We start from the raw sequence: 20,182 nt of genomic DNA, 5'->3' as shown, positions 1-20,182 counted from the left end.
TCTGATAATCTATTCAGAATACGATACGATAAAGGGAAATTAGGGGACACAATTAAGCTATCCTTTAAGGGGCCTCTATACTCAATCTAATACCATCGCAAAAGAGACTTCACATAGAAGGGCACACAGCATACTCACCTGTTACCTAGACGCATAAGCGTGCACAGCGTGGCCAAGTCGGCAGCGCGTTCTGTTTACAGGCTAAGGGTTGTTGGGTTTAATGCCGACTATTATGTGTGATATTTCAATTTATGCTAACGAACTACTTTATAAAATTGTATCTCCTGAGACGGGGGTGATCTGTAATTTGCATTAAACTCAAGTTTCAATCAGGTGTTTTGTTTTTTTAGGCGTGTGACGTCATTTTTCATGGGAGTTTTTGCGGAATGTTTGAACTTTCGAGTGAGGTTCAGGTGCTGCGGTGTCATGACCCTGTCGACCAATAAAGATTTTCGCAACACAACGACGCCACCGGATTTGCGGCGACGCGAGGCCTCTATGTGCTGTCGCAAAAAATTCCGACGACAGTTTCAACGAAGGACCCGGTGCATAGAGTCAAAAGGACGTACGTTATAAAAGGGCTTGCACAAACACTACGCGTGGGGTATGACGAGGTGGGTCTGCACATTGTGTAACTATTTTAGGATGCATGTCTCCGTATTCAAGATATTAAATATTGTGTCTTGAACGCAAAACAAGGAGGAATTAGGCTTAGTATAACGTTAAACAGTACAGACTAAAGGACAGCCCTGCAAGCACTATTCTCATTTGTTTATACCTCCCGGAATGGACACCACTTTGAACGCAAAAGGTTGGAAATGAGAAGGAAAAGGAGGAGGTTGGGGAAGATTAGTTTCCTCTTTTTATTCTTCACAGGAAACGTCTCGATTTATAAAAAAAATTAATTGGGGTTTAGCTTTGGTTAACCCTAGTTGAATTGCGAAAGCAACAGCGGAAACTTCTTTTGCCGGCTACATTATTCTCCTATCACTCCCTATCAGTGTAAGGTGCTGCGTTATTGGGGACACTTAATCTCATCCTTTAAGGGTGTGACGCGAGAGCGTAAGCTACCAGCCCACATATAAAGTCACGCTTCAACCAAGCCATGTGGACATGCCGCGTGTCGTAAGGGTAACGAGAATGCAAACGGTTCTGGCAGGCTGATTCTGATATCACCCTCCCATATGAAAGGAGCGACCCGAGTTGGCAGCTCCTGCCCGTTGCTAATGTGAATTCAAATGCCATGGCAGGATGATTTTTTTATGAGAAAACCGTAGGTACGCCTCTTCACGGCCTAGCTGCGGCCACCCGAAGTCTCGTTTTGGCTGTCGTATTATTGATTTCGCAATAAAACTTGCTGGAAGATATATGTATAGTCGCTGCACAGCAACCATAGTTCTGCATAAAGAAAGTAACAAAATTCCCATAAAGAAAGGTGTTAGGCAAGGAGACACAATCTCCCCAGTACTATTCACAGCTTGCTTAGAAGAAGTATTCAGAGACTTGGAATGGGAGCAGTTAGCGATAAGGGTAGGTGGAGAAAATACCTCAGTAATCTGCGATTTGCTGATGACATTGCCTTGCTAAGTAACTCGGGGGATGAACTGCAAATAATGATTGATGACCTAGACAGGAAAAGTAGAAAGGTAGGCTTGAAAATCAATATGCAGAAGACTAAGGTAATGTTCAACAGCCTCGGGAAGGAACAGCAGTTTACATTAGGTAGCGAAATACTGGAAGTAGTAGGCGAATATGTCTACTTAGGACAGGTAGTAACCGTAGATCCGGACCACGAAAAGGAAATAACAAGAAGAATACGATTGGGATGGAACGCATTTGGCAAGCACTCGCAGATTATGACGCAGATTACCGGTATCGCTCAAGAGGAAAGTATACAACAGTTGCATCTTGCCTGTACTCACCTATGGGACTGAAACGTGGAGGCTAACCAAGAGAGTTCTACTTAAGTTGAGGACAACCCAAAGGGCTATGGAACGAAGAATGGTAGGGGTAACATTAAGAGATAGAAAGCGTGCAGAGTGGGTCAGAGAAATAACTCAAGTTACCGATATTCTAGTAGAAATTAAGAGGAAGAAATGGACATGGGCAGGACATGTAGTGCGAAGAGAGGATAACCGATGGTCGCTGAGGGTAAGAAACTGGATTCGAAGGGAAGGAAAGCGTAGCAGGGGGCGGCAGAAAGTTAGGTGGGCGGATGAGATTAAGAAATTCGCAGGGGTCAAGTGGATGCAGCTAGCACAGAACCGGGTTAAGTGGAGAAATATGGGAGAGGCCTTCGCCCTGCAGTGGGTATAATCAGGCTGATGATGATGATGAATAAAACTTGCGAATATTATAACAGCTTCAAAACAAAATTTTGCCCTCATGGACGCACAAAAAGAAACGTGAAACTACCGACCCTTGATCCTTCGTGGTACGGACATGAGTAGGGCATGTAATGAGAACACAAGGTAACTGATGGTCCCTGAGGGGGAGCGGACTGATATTTAATATGGGGCAAGCATAGCAAGGGGCAGAAGCAGATGATGTTAAGTAATTCGCGGGGATCAGATGTTCGGGGCTGGCACATGGTGAGGTTATTTCGATATTATTGTCTAAGGTATTCGCCGATGACAATCATCAAGCACCTTGCATCAAGTCTAAATAAAGCCGAAATGTTTTGACAAGTGTTGCATGATAGCATCATCGTCACTCACACCACTCGGATTTCCGAGGGATAGACGAGGCAGAAGATCGCGTGAAGGCATCTTCCCAGATCTGCTACTGCCATGATGCAGGAGGTAGCCCTGAGCGGAGATTCCGAGCTGGCGCTGGTGTCCCCTCCTGGACCCAGCCAGTGCCCGCAGCATGCGATATTGCAGCGCCTGCGAAGCCGAAAGCGCACGCTCATCTTGCTTTTCGTAGTGGCGGTGGTGCTCGGATTACAGGTGAGCGCAACTGCCCTCAGATGCATGTGTGTCGGCGAGCGTGGAGGCACTAGTAGCATTGCCAGCTATACTCTGGCCAAATTCTTGAGCCCTTACACTGAGTGCGTTAGAGCGACAGATAAGGAACAGTCCGTGGTGTGTATGATACCGACGTCTTTGAGAGCAATTGGTTTTGAGTAAAAGAAACACGCAGTCACTGTTTCACTCTCGGTAGACATTCAAATCTCGCCGCGAGGAAAAGGATGAAGGAGGAACGAATAGAAGGAAGAGGGAAAGACGCATGCTGTAGTGTTAGGAGATCGCAAGTCATGGACGGAGGCTCTCACTTGCTCGCCAAAAAGTGAACGAGCAAAAACTAAGCAGAGAGGACAACCGAGCATACCCTCCGCTTGCTCACCGGCCGAGAAGAGCCATCTTGCCGATCTTGAGGTGAGCTGCCCTCAATGTATCGGAAGCGGCTGTCGCTTTCAGATTTCCCTCAAGCCGTGAGGGCGGATGCATCCTCACGTATCCTGTAGTGTTAAGCTTGCGCATTCAGGCGGCATACTCCTGGTGCATAGCCTTCTATATTTTTTATGCCTGGTCATTGGTCTCGATTTTGCCGTTCAAGGTTGTTTTCACATGCCCGGGTTGCGAGCGTCGCTTTGAGACCCGCGCGAAAAATAGGTGTTAGTCGCAATAAAACTGATTTTTGCAATGAGGCGCTCGCTTCTGCAAGGGCCCGGCTTGATGCGCTGCGCTTGGCTCGGCTTGGCAATATACGCTTGCTACTTGTACGATGTGACGCTTGCTGCTCATTGCGGAGAAGCGCCTCACTGATTCATTTTTAACGACTAGCACCTATTTTTGTTTCTGGACGAGAAATGACGCTATGAGCCGATACCTCTCATCTACCAACTCGGGTGCTAACCCTCGCCAGAAGAGGCGATCCGACACAGCCGAGAGGCGCATTTTTCTGCGCGTGGCGAGGCCGCAGGGACCAGCAGTATCTGGAGGGACATTTTTTTTTATGGTGGCACTTGGCACCAGCCCTTAATTTCGATGCATATTTTGAGGCTGGGAGCCCATTCCTCATACCCCTGTGCTTTGAATCCCGTCATCTGGAGCGCAGGATAACAATACCGTCTTCTTGGCGTACAAAGCACTTATTCACAGTGAGCGAAAAAAATATGCTTTCCTAGCTGTTGCCAAAGGCACAAAATTTAAAGACAGCGGGTCAATGTATAAATTTGCAGTTGGAGGTGAAGACATGCGCAGATCTGTCCTGCACCCCTGTCAGCTCAGCACCCCGGAGGTTGTTGTTGGCGGCGCGAAGCTATATACTAAACTGCTCTTCGTCAATTTAGACAGGCTATCCATTGGAGTGTCCTGCGGCGCCATTTCCATCTCTGCTAGGACCAAGCATGTCTCTGTGTTAGGAAATTAAGTGAAATCACTTATTTCCTACACATACTGTTACCGTCAACAGCAGATTTGGAAGACGCACAGAAAAGTGAGAAATATGTGGTAACCTTCACCTCTATCTGACCTACAGCTTGACCTCTATCTTCTAGAAATTTCATGTGGGAATGCTGCAAAAGGTGTCCCTTTTTTTGCAGAGAGAGAGTCCGCAAATTCATCAAGCAAATATGACCTCGCCGTCAGAGTCACCAATACGCCTATTGTTCGCATCACATGAAGAAAAAAATATGAGCGCAGCGCGAGCGCCTGCTGCCAGAAAGCAAGCTCGAGTGTCGTTATCAATGTTGGAAAGTTAAATCCACGAATTGGATATATGTTGCGCCTACGCATCGAGCTGAGAGAATTTCGATTTTCATCTCCACTTTTTCTCCCAGGTGTTACTGTTCCTGGCGTTATTCCGCCCTGCGAAGGTGCCCGAGGAGGAGATGATATCGTGGAAGAATCTTCTTGATGTGAGTACTAAAGATTATGAAATATCGTGCACTTTCCTCGATAACTCAAAATGCGACCACTTTACCTATTGGGGTTCTGGCGCACGATATATATTCTTTGTCGATTACGCGCCATTAAACCCACCACAACACTAGACAGCTCTACCTTTTTTGCGTCAAAATCTGACGATGTTAAGCAATTTCAAAAGCTACTAAAATAACGCTTTGATTAAACGTTGTGACCTCGTTCATAGATAGATTTCAATTGAATAACACATTAATTAGTTCACCGAGAATAGTTACTAGCGCAATGCAAGGAAAATCGTGGACTCAACTGCACATTTCATGTTACTTAATAGACTGCCCCAGTAATCGTTGTTTTGGTACCTAACGCATATAAAGTACTGCAAGTTTTAGTCTGCTTGCGTAAGCGCGAAAATTGTTCCGATGTTAATGGGAGGCCTTATAGTTACTGGTTAAGCCATTTCTACACCCTTGAAGGAATGCTCTCACTCGCTCGTATAACGCTGCCATTTCCAGTAGATGTAGTATTTATTTCAAATGAAGGAAACTATGCCGACTGCCTTTCAGCTCAGTCCACGTTCTGGTACTGTAACCGAGCAGTGCGCAACCGTACACAATACATGCTTGTGTCTTCAAGCGACCATTTATGAGGCAAGCTTTTTCCACGTTTCACGCGCCGATTAACGCTAGTAATTGAGCGTTGCCTGGTGTCCTATATAGCACCCCGTTACTATCTGCGGACCTATGACAATCGTTTTTTTTCCCTCACAACCAGCCTTTACTTGCTAGTTTACTCGTATATCTCAAGCTACATTATGCGGACAAGTTGCATACTTTGCAGTCGCTCCCGATGTTGTACGGTTTTTACATTACTTAAGCTTGCTGCACACAGCCCAGATGGTGCCAATAGCAACTATAAGCTCATCCTTTGGGTTCACCGGTGGAAAGAAGCCTCGCCGTGGTCTCTTGAAATGATGGTTGAATGCCCCTAACCGTCCTTCCAGGTCTTTAATGGGTCTTTGGAAGGTTAGAATTATCAGAACGGATCTTATCCAGCCCAAAATGTATACTTATACTGAATGGCGCATTCATGCGCTCAGGACACATCAACAATCGTATGCTTTAAGAACTTTTGGGCCACGCTGCGCAATAAATCGGCGTTAAGTGGGTACATTCGGGGCACGTGTTATAACAAACGCGCGTAGTCCGCTCAGGGATTTTTCCGCTTGTAATAATAATTCATGAAGCTTTTCGTGCTTTAGGGATAATGGTGCCGTCATAGCCGTAACGATGATTGCTTTCCATTGTTGTTGCGCAGGACGTCGACTCCCTGGCCAGCGCAAGCAGTGGTGGAGACAAATAGCCACCGGAAGTGATCCCCACGAATAAAAATCAAAGGATGTGTGTGCCCATCTGTTTGGAATGGGTTTTGCTGGTCATTTTAAACCACTCGCCTAACTCTGTGGAATTGGGGTTAAGTGAAGCTTACAAAAAAAAAAAAAAAAAAAAAAGGACAAGGTGTGCTGTTTCCTTTGTATGATGCGCTGTTATTAGGTGTGGCCTTATCCACATACCGTGGATTCTTGTCCGAGCAATCTAGGGGACACAGTCGGCATTCACTGCATTCAGGAACATCGCAAGATGGGAGCACAAGTGTTGATTACACAGGAAGCTTAATCCCCCAGACGTCAATGCAACCCACAGCCCTGCCGCAGCACGCGAAAGCGTGGCGGCGTGGCTCCGCGGCAAGAAGTACAGCCGTCCTGATTTTTAATAATGTAGCGTGAGCGTCGACCAAACTGCTGGTCAGCGCCTGATAACGGCGATAAGCGTGTAACACGGCGAGAATTCGCGCTCACGTACAAAGGTAGAGCATTGTCTGCTAGGCTGTTCTGGTTACCAGGAGACACGCCCTACCACAGTATCTGTTCGAAAAAAAAAAAAGAGAAAAGAAATGTCGACTAGTAGAGCACACGTGCTTTCTTTGCTGCCTCTTTTATCATGCTCCCACCTAACAGAGGGATGCTCAAATCAGAATGCTCGCATTTCAGGCAAAGCTTTTCGCGTGCTGGTGTATTTATTGGCTTTATTTTTTCTTACCTTAACTCCATTCCGCAGCGTGGCTGGCCGTAATAAGAAAAAAAAAAAGAAAATCACGTCGGACACATCTTATTCTTGCGCATGCACTCTGTTGTCCGTCGGGTTTTCGCGAACAGATATTGTGGCAGGGCGCGTGTGCCTTCGAGATCGGAAGTGCTTAGCAGACGATGCAACCTCTAGCCGGGTTGCAAGCTTATCGCCGTCTTAAAGGGCCACTGTCCAGGGAAGGACCTTTTAGGCGAAGGAGCCCAGTGTTTCGATCAGGCACCGGAGATAGCCTGTGCAAAATGCTACAGTCACACGCGCGCCGCAAAGCAACGAAAACACAAATCAAAGCTCTCTCATGCTCTCCTTCGGGAAGCCAGCTTCCCCGTTTCCTGCGCTGGCCCGTCGAGCCGCAGCAATGACGTATTTCCCGAAAACGACGTCCATTGGTCCGTCTCGCTGTCTGAGGGTGAAGGATGGGTGTCTACAAATGGTTTCCTCGATTTGGCTTGCACTGGCTGCACTAGTTCTGAAAAGTGCTGCAGTGGTGCCAGGCGGTCACGTAAGCGTGCAGTGCCAGTTCTGACACTGGCGTGCGGCGGCAGCTGCCAAATCGAGTACGCAATTGTACGACTCTGCAACCTAGTAGACGCGTGCGCGCATTATGTATCGCGTGCTGTAACATCATCACGTCCAATTTCGAAGCCAGCTGCCGTAGGCCTACAGCACTCGATCGGACAGTGACGCTGACTGCGACCAATTGACCAACGTACGCGCGACTGCGCGATCGCTATATCGGCCGCGCTCTGCGAAGATGCCATTCATGCGCCTGGGTACGAGAGAATTAACATTGTAAGCAGTTGCCGCGAGTATTGGTTTAAATAAGACTGCCTAACGAGACGTTTGATTGGTTTCCGCGGACTTCTGTACAAAAGCTCTAGGTGCTGAAAAGACGCAAGTACCTCATTGCGCGCTCTCAGACGTCTATGTACTCCGTGGGCGACAAGTTTGATGTCGCAGAGTCGCTGCGCACGCTTGGCACGACAAAAACTCAATCTATCGCAGCTAATTTCTGTTCGCAGCTACCCGTCTTCTTAGGTCACAACACGATAAAAAAAATTGCTGCATAGCACAACGCGCGCGAAGGTGACATATCGCGCGGCCACGTACCACTACATATGATGCCACAACTACATATAATACCGCTCCTCCACCAACAAAATGCTAATTAATCACCAGCATGCAGCCCAACTACCCTGTATACGCAACCAATCGCGGATCCATTAGCAGTGAAGTGTCCGGGTTCTGAAGGAGACGGACTTTACAAAGCTCTGCAGAACGATGAGCAGCGTCGTCTGTTCTTGGCGCGTACGCCATGCTGCACTTTTTTCTGCACCTTCTCTGGAGCGAGTGCAGGGTGGGCGAGAATTCGTGCAGAACTAGCCCTGCACCTTGACAAAACGAGGAGAGAAGTGCAGACGGCGCACGCGGCACCAACAAAACGAGGACAGCGGTGCTGCACTACTTGAACTAGTGCAGCTGGTGCAGCCAAATCGAGAGGGTAGGGACACACTAGCGGGAAAACGCGCGCGGCATGCCGCCTGCTGCAAGCAGCTTGCCGCAAAACGGAAAACCTGCCGCGGCGGCGGGTAGACCTGCCGCGCGCCGAATGGGTCGTAAGAAGAGCCAATGAGAGACGCCCGGCTCAGCGACGTGCGCGTCAGTGTCGCCATCTCGTGCCTACTACCGAAGTTAACTTCCCGCGGCTGAGGCGGCGAGACCACGATCAAGCGCTCCGTGCCATCAACGACGAAGCGAGCATTCTCCTTTTCTGCCTCCGTGTAGAAAACTTCGCCTCAGTGAGAGAATAATGGAACACTTTCTTGAGACTGCTCGGTCATTCCCCTTTTACGCGAAAATCAACCGATGAGCGATCATCGGCAAAGCGTTCGATCTCGCAGGCGAGTTGTTTGCATACTTGAGTGCCCGCTGAACATTCACGTCGGGTAAAATGTGAGCAGGACAGTAAACTTGTTTAGAATGCTCGAGCAGTGTGCTGCGGAGCAAATACGATCGTCGCGGTAGATGACGAGGGGCAAGAAGAAGCTGGAATGAGGTCTGCTGGCCGAAAAAAGAATCGTAGATCAGCTCACGCAGTCGGACACAAGGCGAGATCAGCGCTGTCACGTGACCTCCGCGGCGACCGCCGCGCGAAACCGATGTGGCCTCTCTGCCGCTATCTGCCGCGCGGGCGTCCTGCCGCGCGCGTTCTAAATAGTTCTAAACTTATTGAGGGGCTTCACTGCCAGTGTGTCCGCTTTTCCCTCGCCACGGCCCGACTGAATCCATGGGCGCGCGCTTTTTATTTTTTTTTTTCGCGCAGGCGGAGTGTCACGCCCCACTTCCCGCCAAACGCGGAGGAGGAAGGGGAATTTGTCTTGCGGAGGCTAGACGACCGGGTAGGAGAGTGAAAAACCTTTGCGAGGGAACGGAAGGAGAGAAACACGACAGAATCGGGTGATTGGGGTGGCTGTAACTGCGTTATTAGTTACTCTTTTCAAAAACATTTTGCGGCTTTGCGTTCTGGGGGCGAAGTCTCGCAGTCACCGGGGAAGAAAATATTTTCGACCGGAGGGTGGACAGTGGGCCTTTAAGAACCAAATGAAGGTCTAGCTGGGAAGAGGAAAACAGTACAGAAACCGGCTACAAGTGGGGCGTGCAATCGAATGCGTATAAACATATAAGCGTCGAAATTTGAGAGTCAACAACTTTGTGAAACTGTACAAACCTTTCTTTTTTTGAATAAGCTGGAACAGTCTTTCAATCTCAATGCGTTTCTTCAGTTTCTTCAATTTCAATTCTTTCAATTTCAATTTAATCTCAATGCGTTATAGTTTGACAATAACTTAATTGTTCCAGAAAATGCTTTCATTATAGGTAGTTTTTATTCTGCGTGCTCAAGCAACCGGTAATACGCAATCATTTCCCTAAGAAAATCACTCTAGTCCTATTTTGGTGCACATACAAAATGAATAAATAAATAATAATAGCTTTGAAAAAGAAAGAACGACGGAAAGATAGAGGACGCAGAGGCTATAGTGTGCGCTTATAATACGCTTCTGCCAGATCATCCTTATAACGTATGTTTAGTTCACTACATACGGCGGGATATGCGGCTTTTAACATTCTGTGAAAGAGAGGTTATGAGGCCGGCACTCGGTTTCTCACCACGAACAAAGACTGGGCCATAGGCTCGAAGCTATAGGTCGAAGTTACCCAAGAATTTGACTCGGGTGGTCATTCTGGACGCCTTTTCACTTCAGACTTTGCAACTTTCCTGTGAATTGTGCGGAGGTGAAAAAATGTTAGCTGGACCAGAAAGCTCACTCTTGAGTAATGAAATTTCATGTGCTTTTGCGGCTTCGCTCTTTGCAAAGTCAGCGAATTGCGACAAGAGTTCCCAAAGGGGAAAATAATTAAATTCCCTTGGAAGTGTTTCACGTGTAATGTCAACCTTGTTATAGTTTTCTTGGGGGAACAATTATAGCTTGGTTATTTCTGCAAAGAGTAGCCGGCAAGTAGCCCGATTATAGTTCTGTAATCAGTAGTTGGCAAGATATCCAGTCGATTGCTCATATTTCGTACCATACACTTGAAGAATAATCACGCATTTGTGTCCGCATTTGAATTCAGCCTTATATCAATTGCTTGCGTATTAGGTGTTCATCTTTATTGCATTTTTCCATTTTCTCTCGGTGCGCGCCATGAACTGCATCATAGACTACACATGCTTTTTTTTTTTTTTGCTCTGTACATATTGTTACATATATGCCCTGCGCGTCGCTGGATGTTGAAGAAGAGGACGATAAACAGTAGTGACGCGAAAGGAAGACGAAGCTGAAGAAACCGTTGGGACTTGCCTAAACATTTGCTGTGCTCTGCTCTACTGTGCTGTGAACGCTTGCCCATCACCTGCTGTGGTTTCCTGTGCTAGCCTTCTGCCCCGTATATCTACCATTTGATGCTAGTAAAGCGCCCGCACTAAGTGCCCACCATGAATGTATTCCCTCGTAGGTGACAGATTTAATTTTTCATATTTTATTTGGAGTATTGCCCAGCTGCACTTGGCTTTTTTTTTTCATCTATGCATCTAGTTCACCCTTTGGTGAGCGGCACGTAAACAAATTAAATGCCCGTGATATTTATGTATCTGTTAATCACTATCAAAGAATAAATACTTGAGTCGCGTATACGTTCTTTTTTTTTTTTTTTGCCGGTAAATACCACAGAGCTTTAAATTAGTACGGCTATGAATAAATGTGTTTTGCTTGCACACTGTATTTGTCATTTCTATAAGCGGTGATTAAGACATAGAAAGAACACCGATTAAAGAGATATATTACAGATTATTGACGATTTACGATAAACGTTGTTATGTATTAATAAGCACAAGCTGCAAAATGTAAGCAAGTGTTCGTAAATAAGGCATTCCTAAAGAGGCCTTACAAAGCACAAGCTTTGATACTGTTTTTCGCCGCGTGTTAGTAGCGCTCGTGGGCAGCAGCCTTTATTTCCTTACGGGAAGAACGAATGCAAAACACCACGCTTCGTTGGAAACATTGAGTACAAATCTCTCATATGCACGAGTGTCCGCAGGAAGAAGAAGTGTTTCAAATTACGATTCAAACATCGCGCGCTGCACCGATGGGTTGCCAAGCGTGCACGGAGAGACGTACAGGAATTTCAGGGATCAGTTCAAGCACCTGGAATAAGTAGCCTCTTTATTAAATATTGCACCAATTGCGTAATGTGTGAAAATAGGTCCATAGAGAACCGCCCTCGTATCCCCGCTATCCCCGCGGCCGCTACGCGCCGAGCGGCGAACGTGGCACCCCTGTTGCACGTCGCGTTTTCTCGCGGAAGCCAGTAGCTATCATCGCAAAAGTGGTCCGCTCTCCGACGCCGGTCGTCACACTGTCCAATATTCTAGAGCACGTGACGTCACAGCTGACGTCATATTCTAGTTCACTGCATGGAGGAAGGAAAGTTCACTGTATCAGTATGCAGCCGACGCCATCTTTGCGTCCTGTTCTGACTAGTACTAGTACGGGGTGCGACCGTTTGCTCTGTCACTCTGTCTCATGCCAGCACCGTTGTTATGAAAACTGAATCGGTATCATGAGTGACAGTTCGATTTATCGACAAAGCGTGCGCGATGCGGACAGAGACCTGTACGAAACAAAACTTTGGTACCGAGCCGTGTGCAGTCGATATGCGCAACTGCACGGTAAGCGTCGGCCTGTGCCCACGCATAAATATGTGCGACATTCATGAATTCCTTGTCCTATGGACGAACTTCGTCACCAGAAACCAATCGCAAGCCTACTGACCACTCGAAGAACGTAACTACGTTACAAGCGGCTGGGTTAAGAGCCGCGGTTAAAGCAGACGAACTCGCTCTTTGTGCAATTACGTGCGTGCCGTCCAACGTTTATACCAACTAAACCGCTGAGTTTTTGTAGCTGATATTCTGCATAGAAATGGCGTTTGGTAGTCAGTATCTTTTATACAAAACTTGTTTGGTGTACTTGCCTCAATCGATCAGAAGTGGGATGTTTGCATCGTCTGTTGCGATAAGGAAGCAAAAGAAACCGCTGTCACAGGCCACAGCTATGACACCGGTGGCGCCACCTCGTTGCCTTGCGGGTTCAAAATAACTTTTTGCATGGCCTCCGAGATCACCTCCGCGCGCTACCACGGGGCGTGCTCGCCACCTATGCATTATAAAACCCCTCAATAAACTAAAAGTAGCGCCATCTCCTCTCTCCTCCTCCGGCGGCGCCGCTCCTCCGCTCGCATTTCGACCGTGGCTCCACCTACGGGGTGCGCGACTAGCGCGCGCTCTCCGGAGCAGGAGCCCTTCACAGCCGTCTCGATCAGCGCCGCGCGCGCGCCGATCGAGGCGGCCGTGCGCCGGGTCTCACCAAAGCCTTGCATTTTGTCGCAATGTGTTCAGGTTAAAATATTACTCACTGCTGAAACATAATTACCGAATGTTGACAGGGATTTCCCGCCAGAATAGTTTCAGCTGTGAGTGCCATACACCACATATACGCGATTTCGGCGTTGGTTCAACTCGCCGTCATCTTCGTGTGTCCGTAGTTCGTCACATTTGGCCACTCAGCGGCATGCTTTATAAAATTTGTAACTAGGCGGCGGACAGGAACAATTTTGGAACAGTCTGTGTATGGTTTCTTTGCAGCGTTGACTGGATTGCGAGCTGCCGGTAAACTTGAGAAGTGTGGCAGCAGCTGTCTTCCATGTATTTTCAACTTCAGCTGCAGATCAAATTAACTATAGGCGGCGGAAGCTGCAGTCTGTGTGGAGTCTTTGCAGCTTTGATTGACTTGTGAGCTACCGGTAAACTTGGGGAGGGAGGTAGCAGTTATTTTTTTTTTTTATATTTGGCGTTGAGACGGTGCCGTGTTCAGCTGCCATGGTGTGTCACCATACGTACACGATTTTGGCGTCGATTTAACTCGCCTTCACCTCCTTGAGTTCGTCAGCCGTTGACAAAAGTGCGCAACATGCTTGAAAAAAAAAATTAACTAGGCTGCGGAAGCTGCAGTCTGTGTGGTTTCTTTGCAGGTTGGGCTGAATTGTAAGCTACCGTGAAACTTGAGAAGCGTGGTTGCAGTTTTTTTTTTATATTTTGCGCTGAAACGGTTCCGTTTTCAACTGTCAGTGCGTGACACCATATGTACGCGATGTCTGCGTTGGTTGAACTCGCCTTCACCACCGTGCTTCTATCAGCCGCCGGCCAAAGAGCGCAACATGCTTGAAAAAAAAAATTAAATAGCCAGCGGGAACGATTTAGTAGCAGTTCGCATGGCAGCAAAACACACGGCGATATGTGCCGCGCGCGCGCCGCCCGCCCCGCTGGAAAGGAGGAAGCTGCACGCCCAGCAAAAAAAAAAAAAAAGCGCGCGCGCGCACGTGACGGCGCTCGGCCAATGAGAGGGTCGAACGACGAAGGAGAGCGCAGGAGAGGAGGCGGGCGGCAAACTTCACACGTTGGCGCTACTTTTAGTTTATTGAGGGGTTTTAATGCATCAAGTGTTCCGCCGCAGCCAAACTATAAAACACGAGTTTCCTCAGCTTGCGCTCGTACCACAGTTGAGCTGCCAGCTTTAAAATGCCACGGGCAAGACGGCATCCAACAATTTCGCTATCGTTAAAGTACTAATAATATAAGGCCCACATGCGCAAAGTTAGGCAGCGACTATCCGAAGCGGCATGCCTGCCCGAAGCATGCATGCGTGCTCTGGTGCTCTCTGCTGCTGTTCCGCGTCTGTGTTTTTTTTTTGTTTTTTTGTCAGTGTGTATATACACGTCGTACATTTGCGAGTTCATTAACTCTCTAGGAACGACGCAAATGATTTAAACAAAACATGTGGATATTGTACTATGGCCCACAAACACAGACTTGAATACAACTCAAGACCAATGGTGGTGGTTAAAACATTAACAATTAAATGGTCACAGAGAGGTGATTGGGTTAGGGCCCTATTGGCCCCTTCTATCCCTCAAAATAGGCTCATTAGCCAATGGAATATACAGCTTGTCATGATGTCGCGAGTTAAGCCCCTGCATGAAATGGCATTACAAGTGGCTTGTATGCTGATGACTCCATGACATGCTTCGGCTGCATCCATCTATTGATCTACCAGAACACGCCATCAAAACTGACTTAGAAGCTAGTATGCCCTACTTCCATCAAAAGTTTGCCAGTATACGGTGCAGCTTTCGTGCGCACAAATTCATTTTTCCTAGACTTGTCAAGCTCTGTATGTGCAAGTGCTTTCGGTGTAGACTTCTTCACCAGTGGAACGTGGACTTCAGATAGTATCTCAAATGACACAAAATCTATTTAAGCTCATCATTACAGAGCCTTAAAGCTGTAACTGCTAACTGAAGCATCTATACAAACAACACTTTCATGGCTGTGAACAGACTGTAGGTGCTCCCTAGGAATTGTAAACATGAAAAGAAGCCTATGCATGCAGCACAATACTTTATATTCTCACATAAAAATTGTTCACTTGTTCACACATTCCAGATTTCCTGGAACTGAAGTAAACAAAAAAAAAAGGCACTTTTTTAATTCATTTTGACTGGGCTGGCACTGTCCCAGATGTGATGCCCCCGTCTCCTGCTTCAGGCACAACTTCAGATAGCCACTTCAAATAGGGTGGGTTTCCATGCTGAATCTGAAATCCATATGCAAAAGGCTCATGAGTCCCCGAATAAATACCTGGAGCAGTTTGTGGGACAAACTGAATAAAGGTAACACTAATATCAAACACTCTTTCAGCAACTACGAGGATCACAAGTTATAGCTGCCTGCACAGGTATAAGCTACTGGTATTTCTCCACATTCCGCTCTTAGCTCTACAATGCTGAAATATTGAGCTAAACGATAATCTAAAATTGCTAGCAGAATGGTGCGACAAATGGGACATAATTTTGACAAAACTGTTCACACGTGCCTTAACAATAAAAGAAACAGGCTGGAATTTCTTTACAGCATGGATGGCAAGACAATTAAACAAGTTGAGGAATACAAGTATTTAGGGGTTACAATTACATCCAGGCTTAAATGGACAGAGCCCATTGATAACGTGTGCTTTTCAGCTCGTAAAAAACTAGGTTTATTAAAACAAATTAGGCAGATCAACAGCTGCACTGAGAAACAAGGTGTACAAAGCCATGGTGAGACCCTCTTTGGAGTATGCGAGCATTGTGTGGGACCCTCACACAAAGGTAGAAATAGAAAAACTAGAAAAATTTCAAAGGTTGGGCGTTCATTTTATTTATAACAGCTATAAATGCCGACACTCGCCATCTGCTATGTTAAATGACGCAAACCTGGAGTGCTTGAATGAACGCAGAAAAAATTTGCGAATTAAATTACTTAATCGCTTATATTTTTCGAAACTAGGTATTGATCCACAAGAATACACAACTTAACACTCCTCAAGGAAGTCTCGTCATAAGCACAAGCACTACATAGAACCTATTTTTGCTCGCACAGATGTCTATAAATTCTAATTTTTTCCTCACATGATCTTGGATTGGAATGCACTGCCGCATGGTTCCCCACTGCTTGTTTCCGATGTGACTGCATCAATAATTAACACTATATGTAATACAGTATGTTGTTGACTTTGTGCAGTGTTTCTTTCAACTAGAGTAGTCTTTTGATGCGTGATTTCACCCCATTTAGTTTTGTATAAGTATTCATTGTTTGTTTTTGTTTTTTTTTGGTGTGTGTTCTGTCAATACCAATGCTGCACAGGGTCAGCTTTTGTACTTTGTTTTATACTGTGCCTTACCTCTTTGAATGTTTGGTCCGCAGTATGTGATAAATAAAAAATTTTTCTTTCATGTTAAGCAGAACACCTAATACGCAGTTTAAAGATGCCCTAAAGAGAGTTTTGAGCTTGTCTTTTGCTCTTGTAGCAAATTCTTCCATTCAAATCGAAATAAATGTCCCAACTCACACCTTTTTTTTTAACACATCACAGAGTAGGAGGAGCCACCTAAAGTGTAGAGTGCCTTTCAGAAAATCGTGTGGCTCTGCCACCGGTGAAGTAGTACATGGAGTGACCTTCAAAAACAGGCTGCTTACATCGGGCTTGTTTCAGTGATAAGTTCCCTGAACCACAGATACGCGGTGGTCTTATAACATATTACTCAAGTCCCATGTACAAAAAAATGATTAAATATTACTTTAGATGTCTTCATGGCATATATTATTTTCACTGGCAACCGGAGTGATGAAATTAAGGCTCATGAAAGTAAACAGCAAACGTTATTATTATGTCTGTGGGCTAACTTTGGGGATATGTTGTCTGTGACTAAAACTATGTGTTCATGAGAAACCAAATACTTATGTTAAGCAAATTAAGCAAAACAAATTTCCCAGAATGCTCTCCAGCACACCCCTACCGTTACCCTTCACACACCATTTGTCTCCGAGCATTCTCGGCCTTTGCACTTTCTGGTGTCCAACCATAAGATGCACTCATACCAGCAAGCATATCCAGAATACTTCAATACTTTTACTGGTCATGACACTTCACCAAAAGTCTGATAAAGGGACAGTAGCAGCCATTAGGGGGAACATTTTGCCCATCTAAGGGCATCAGAGTGGCGTGGCTTCTGGCGCTCAAAGGCACAAGCTGGAACGTAAAAATGTTTAAAAATACCCGTGAATGATGACAGTATCTTTCGAATGATATTACTCTGAAAGCATTTCAAAGAAAGACAACCAAGGGCAGTTTAGCGTCAGGTCAGGCCTTGGAGCAAGAATTTCGATGGGAACAAATGCATGGCATTTGTGCCGTGCTATACACTACCACCATAAAAATCAATGGCAGATCAAGTGTCCAAAGGCTTTGCCTTATCTTGATGCGCGACATGATTGCAACTTGAAAGTGCACATGTTAAATCTTTCGTGTCTCTGGTGAGTGTATATACCGAGGGCTTTTAAATACTATGTATTCATCGGACCAACTCTCGGTTTCAGTGAATGTATGCTTCGAATGCAGCAAGCAGTAAATGACCAGGGCAAAGATTTGCTTGAAATGGTTTTTCTATGGTTGCTCTGTTTTGCAGATATTTATTCTTTTTTCCTGCAGTGTCGTTCTGCCAATAAGTGCTGTTGTCGCATTATTTTAGTATATTTTTCACAGTCCTTTTTACTGGTTATGTAGAGTTTGCAAGTTGCGACTTGCACTTTTTTTCTTTCTCTCAGTTTTCTTATTTATACTCTTATATGGGTCTCAGCCTTTATTAAGTACTGACTGCACCTCCAGTCAGAAAGTCTTATCCATGCTTACATTCAGGTTTTATCGCTCCACCAAATTTAGACCCTTGGAGGACGGAATGCAGTAACAGTGTCTAAAGAAAGCAGCAACCTGCAGTCCCAAAGAAACATTTCGGTTGGGATCAGAATGTTCCTCATAAATAAATGTGTACATACCTTAATGTGCACTTTACATATTACATAAGTCAGTTTACCTATGATTTAGACCAAATGCAATTAAGACAAAATCGATCTAGATCACTTTCAACTATCAGAGTTCAAGGAGGTGCTGTCAGAGTGATTTTATTTATTCGTGAATGCTCAACCACTATTTCAAGAGTGGAAAGAAAAATGTCACAGAAGTCTTGTTATTTTACAATGATATGATATAGCTATTTAACCAGCAGCTAACTGCCTCTTCAATGAACCCTTTTCCATGTGAAGCCTTTCTTTTTCCCTAAAAAAGATTACTGTCAGCTCCATTCAGGATGCAAAGGCCCAAATCTACGTTACTTTTGAGAAAAACCATAAGATTGCAACATTTTTTCCAAAACTGCCATGCATCATATACGATATGCCATGCAGTTAGGGGTGCTTTTTGCGAAAGTATAAAACTGCACATAAGTGGCTCTAACTGAACGAGAATTACATTATAGACCACCGAATGGCAATTTCTCGAAAAAACAAAAATTACTTTAGATTCAGACCGACTGGAGTAAAAAAAAAAAAAAAATGACTGTAGCACTTGGACTTACTACCTGCAGCTGTGGTATTCCTTGCTTTCTCAACACAGCACCATAAAAATGGCCGAATGTCTCGAAACATACTACCATTGCTCGTCCAAGTCACACGACATTGTCTGAGTACCAAAAGGTGGTGGACATATTTGTTTCACTACATGCCAAGGGATAAACAGTCTGCCTAAGTAGCCACAAAACCTCGCAGTGGCACCACATAGTACCATGCTGCTGGTTGCCCTAAGGAAGGCTCTCTTTAGTTATTTCGTGCAGCTCACCGTCTTTCACTTATCCCTCTCCGCATGATCGTGTAATAGGTTGGCACAGAAACTCTCTTTCAGCACCATGCTTTTCCCACGTGAATTTCATTTGCTCTGTCTTCTATTGTCTTTGTCCTGCATGAGTTGTCATGCTTCTTTCTTCCTCCCACTAACAGGAGATTGCTGTTAACTCTAGTACACTTTCAATGCTGCTACCACAGGCTATCGAATGAGCGCAGGATTTCACTTTTGGTTCTGCCATAATAGGTGCTTGAGTTTATCACAGCTTTATTAGGAGTAACTAATTAAGAACGGCAAGTAGTCTGAACTTGAAAAGTATGTAAGGCATCGAGTGCAGTGAATTCACTTCCTGCTACTGAAATCCGAAATGTTATAGATTTACCAAAATTACTCCTTACTGCACACTGTATTCTGAAGTATTGCACACACGATCTTGCAACCGGAGAAGAATCTCAATAAGGACCTAACAATTATTTGAAAGAAATTCTTCTATTTAAAATGCAGAAACTCTTTCTTCTACTTATCAAATTTCAGCAAGAAACACTACACAGTGCCACCTTTTACATTTCAAGAGAAATCCACTAAATTAGTCATTCCGAAGATTCAGTTACTGCACAATGGATTACACTGGTACTAAAAAGCAAGATTTCTCAGAACAATTTAGGACAAAGATAATGCACTGTGTCATATACGATACTCTATGCAGTAAGGGATTAACTTTTCTCCTCTGTCAGCTGGACATAATGTATGCACACATGCCCTTGAGTGGTTGTTTCTTACTGCGGTGAAGAGATGCAGCTGGCTCCTAAAAACCGACCTAGCCAAGTTCTAACGAGGTTGCCACAAAATGCAATAGACAATCCACATCAGCCAAAGGAATTCAGCTATCACGCATTATGTGGTGTTCGTACATACATTGTAGGATGAAAACCTTGTCAGTAGCAACAGTAGCAAACTTTTCAAAGTAATCTTCTACCATCTTCAAAAGGCCGAAAAGACTGTTGGAGGCACTTGCTAACAGTACTTCTTTCTTAACAGTCAAACCAGTCTGTGTCTGATATGCATTCTTTAAGGGACAAGGAACAAGTATGCAACGAGACACTCTGTATGGCCACCTTCAACATCTGCACTATTCTCCACAGCAACTGCATCACACTGGCTCACTCACAGTACACACAGCCTCAAAGGTTTGATGGTTCTTGACACACTTAGTATGCTTTTGAAGGAGGGCAGGCTCCATAAAATATACTGGAAGGCTGTTGAAAATCCTCACCATGACGTGTGGCAAAAGTTTTCGAACACCGCACCGCAACGCCACAACCCCAACTAGCCATAGGCCCAAATA

At 45.4% G+C, this 20,182-nt stretch overlaps 1 protein-coding gene and 1 long non-coding RNA gene across 4 annotated transcripts in view; one reads left to right on the top strand and one right to left on the bottom strand.

Moving 5' to 3' along the window:
- Nucleotides 1–6,275, top strand: part of LOC146183939 (uncharacterized) — a 203,333-nt gene extending 197,058 nt beyond the window's left edge. The window contains exons 6-7 of the long non-coding RNA XR_014708824.1: nt 4,784–4,861; nt 6,183–6,275. This is a non-coding gene — a long non-coding RNA (uncharacterized LOC146183939). The remainder of the gene's footprint in view (nt 1–4,783; nt 4,862–6,182) is intronic.
- Nucleotides 6,276–15,008: 8,733 nt separating this feature from the next.
- The window catches only part of LOC146183938 (protein CutA homolog), a 46,006-nt gene continuing 40,832 nt past the window's right edge, over nt 15,009–20,182 (bottom strand). For all 3 annotated transcript variants that reach the window (XM_084609252.1, XM_084609251.1, XM_084609253.1), the window contains exon 7: nt 15,009–15,219. In XM_084609252.1, the coding sequence (XP_084465378.1) occupies nt 15,115–15,219 (105 nt within the window). In that variant the 3' untranslated portion in view covers nt 15,009–15,114. The remainder of the gene's footprint in view (nt 15,220–20,182) is intronic.

This window comes from Amblyomma maculatum, chromosome 7 (genome assembly GCF_055883805.1).
Source record: "Amblyomma maculatum isolate TAMU_Amacu chromosome 7, ASM5588380v1, whole genome shotgun sequence".
NCBI lineage: Eukaryota > Metazoa > Arthropoda > Arachnida > Ixodida > Ixodidae > Amblyomma > Amblyomma maculatum.
This window is presented reverse-complemented; position numbering and strand designations above follow the sequence as displayed.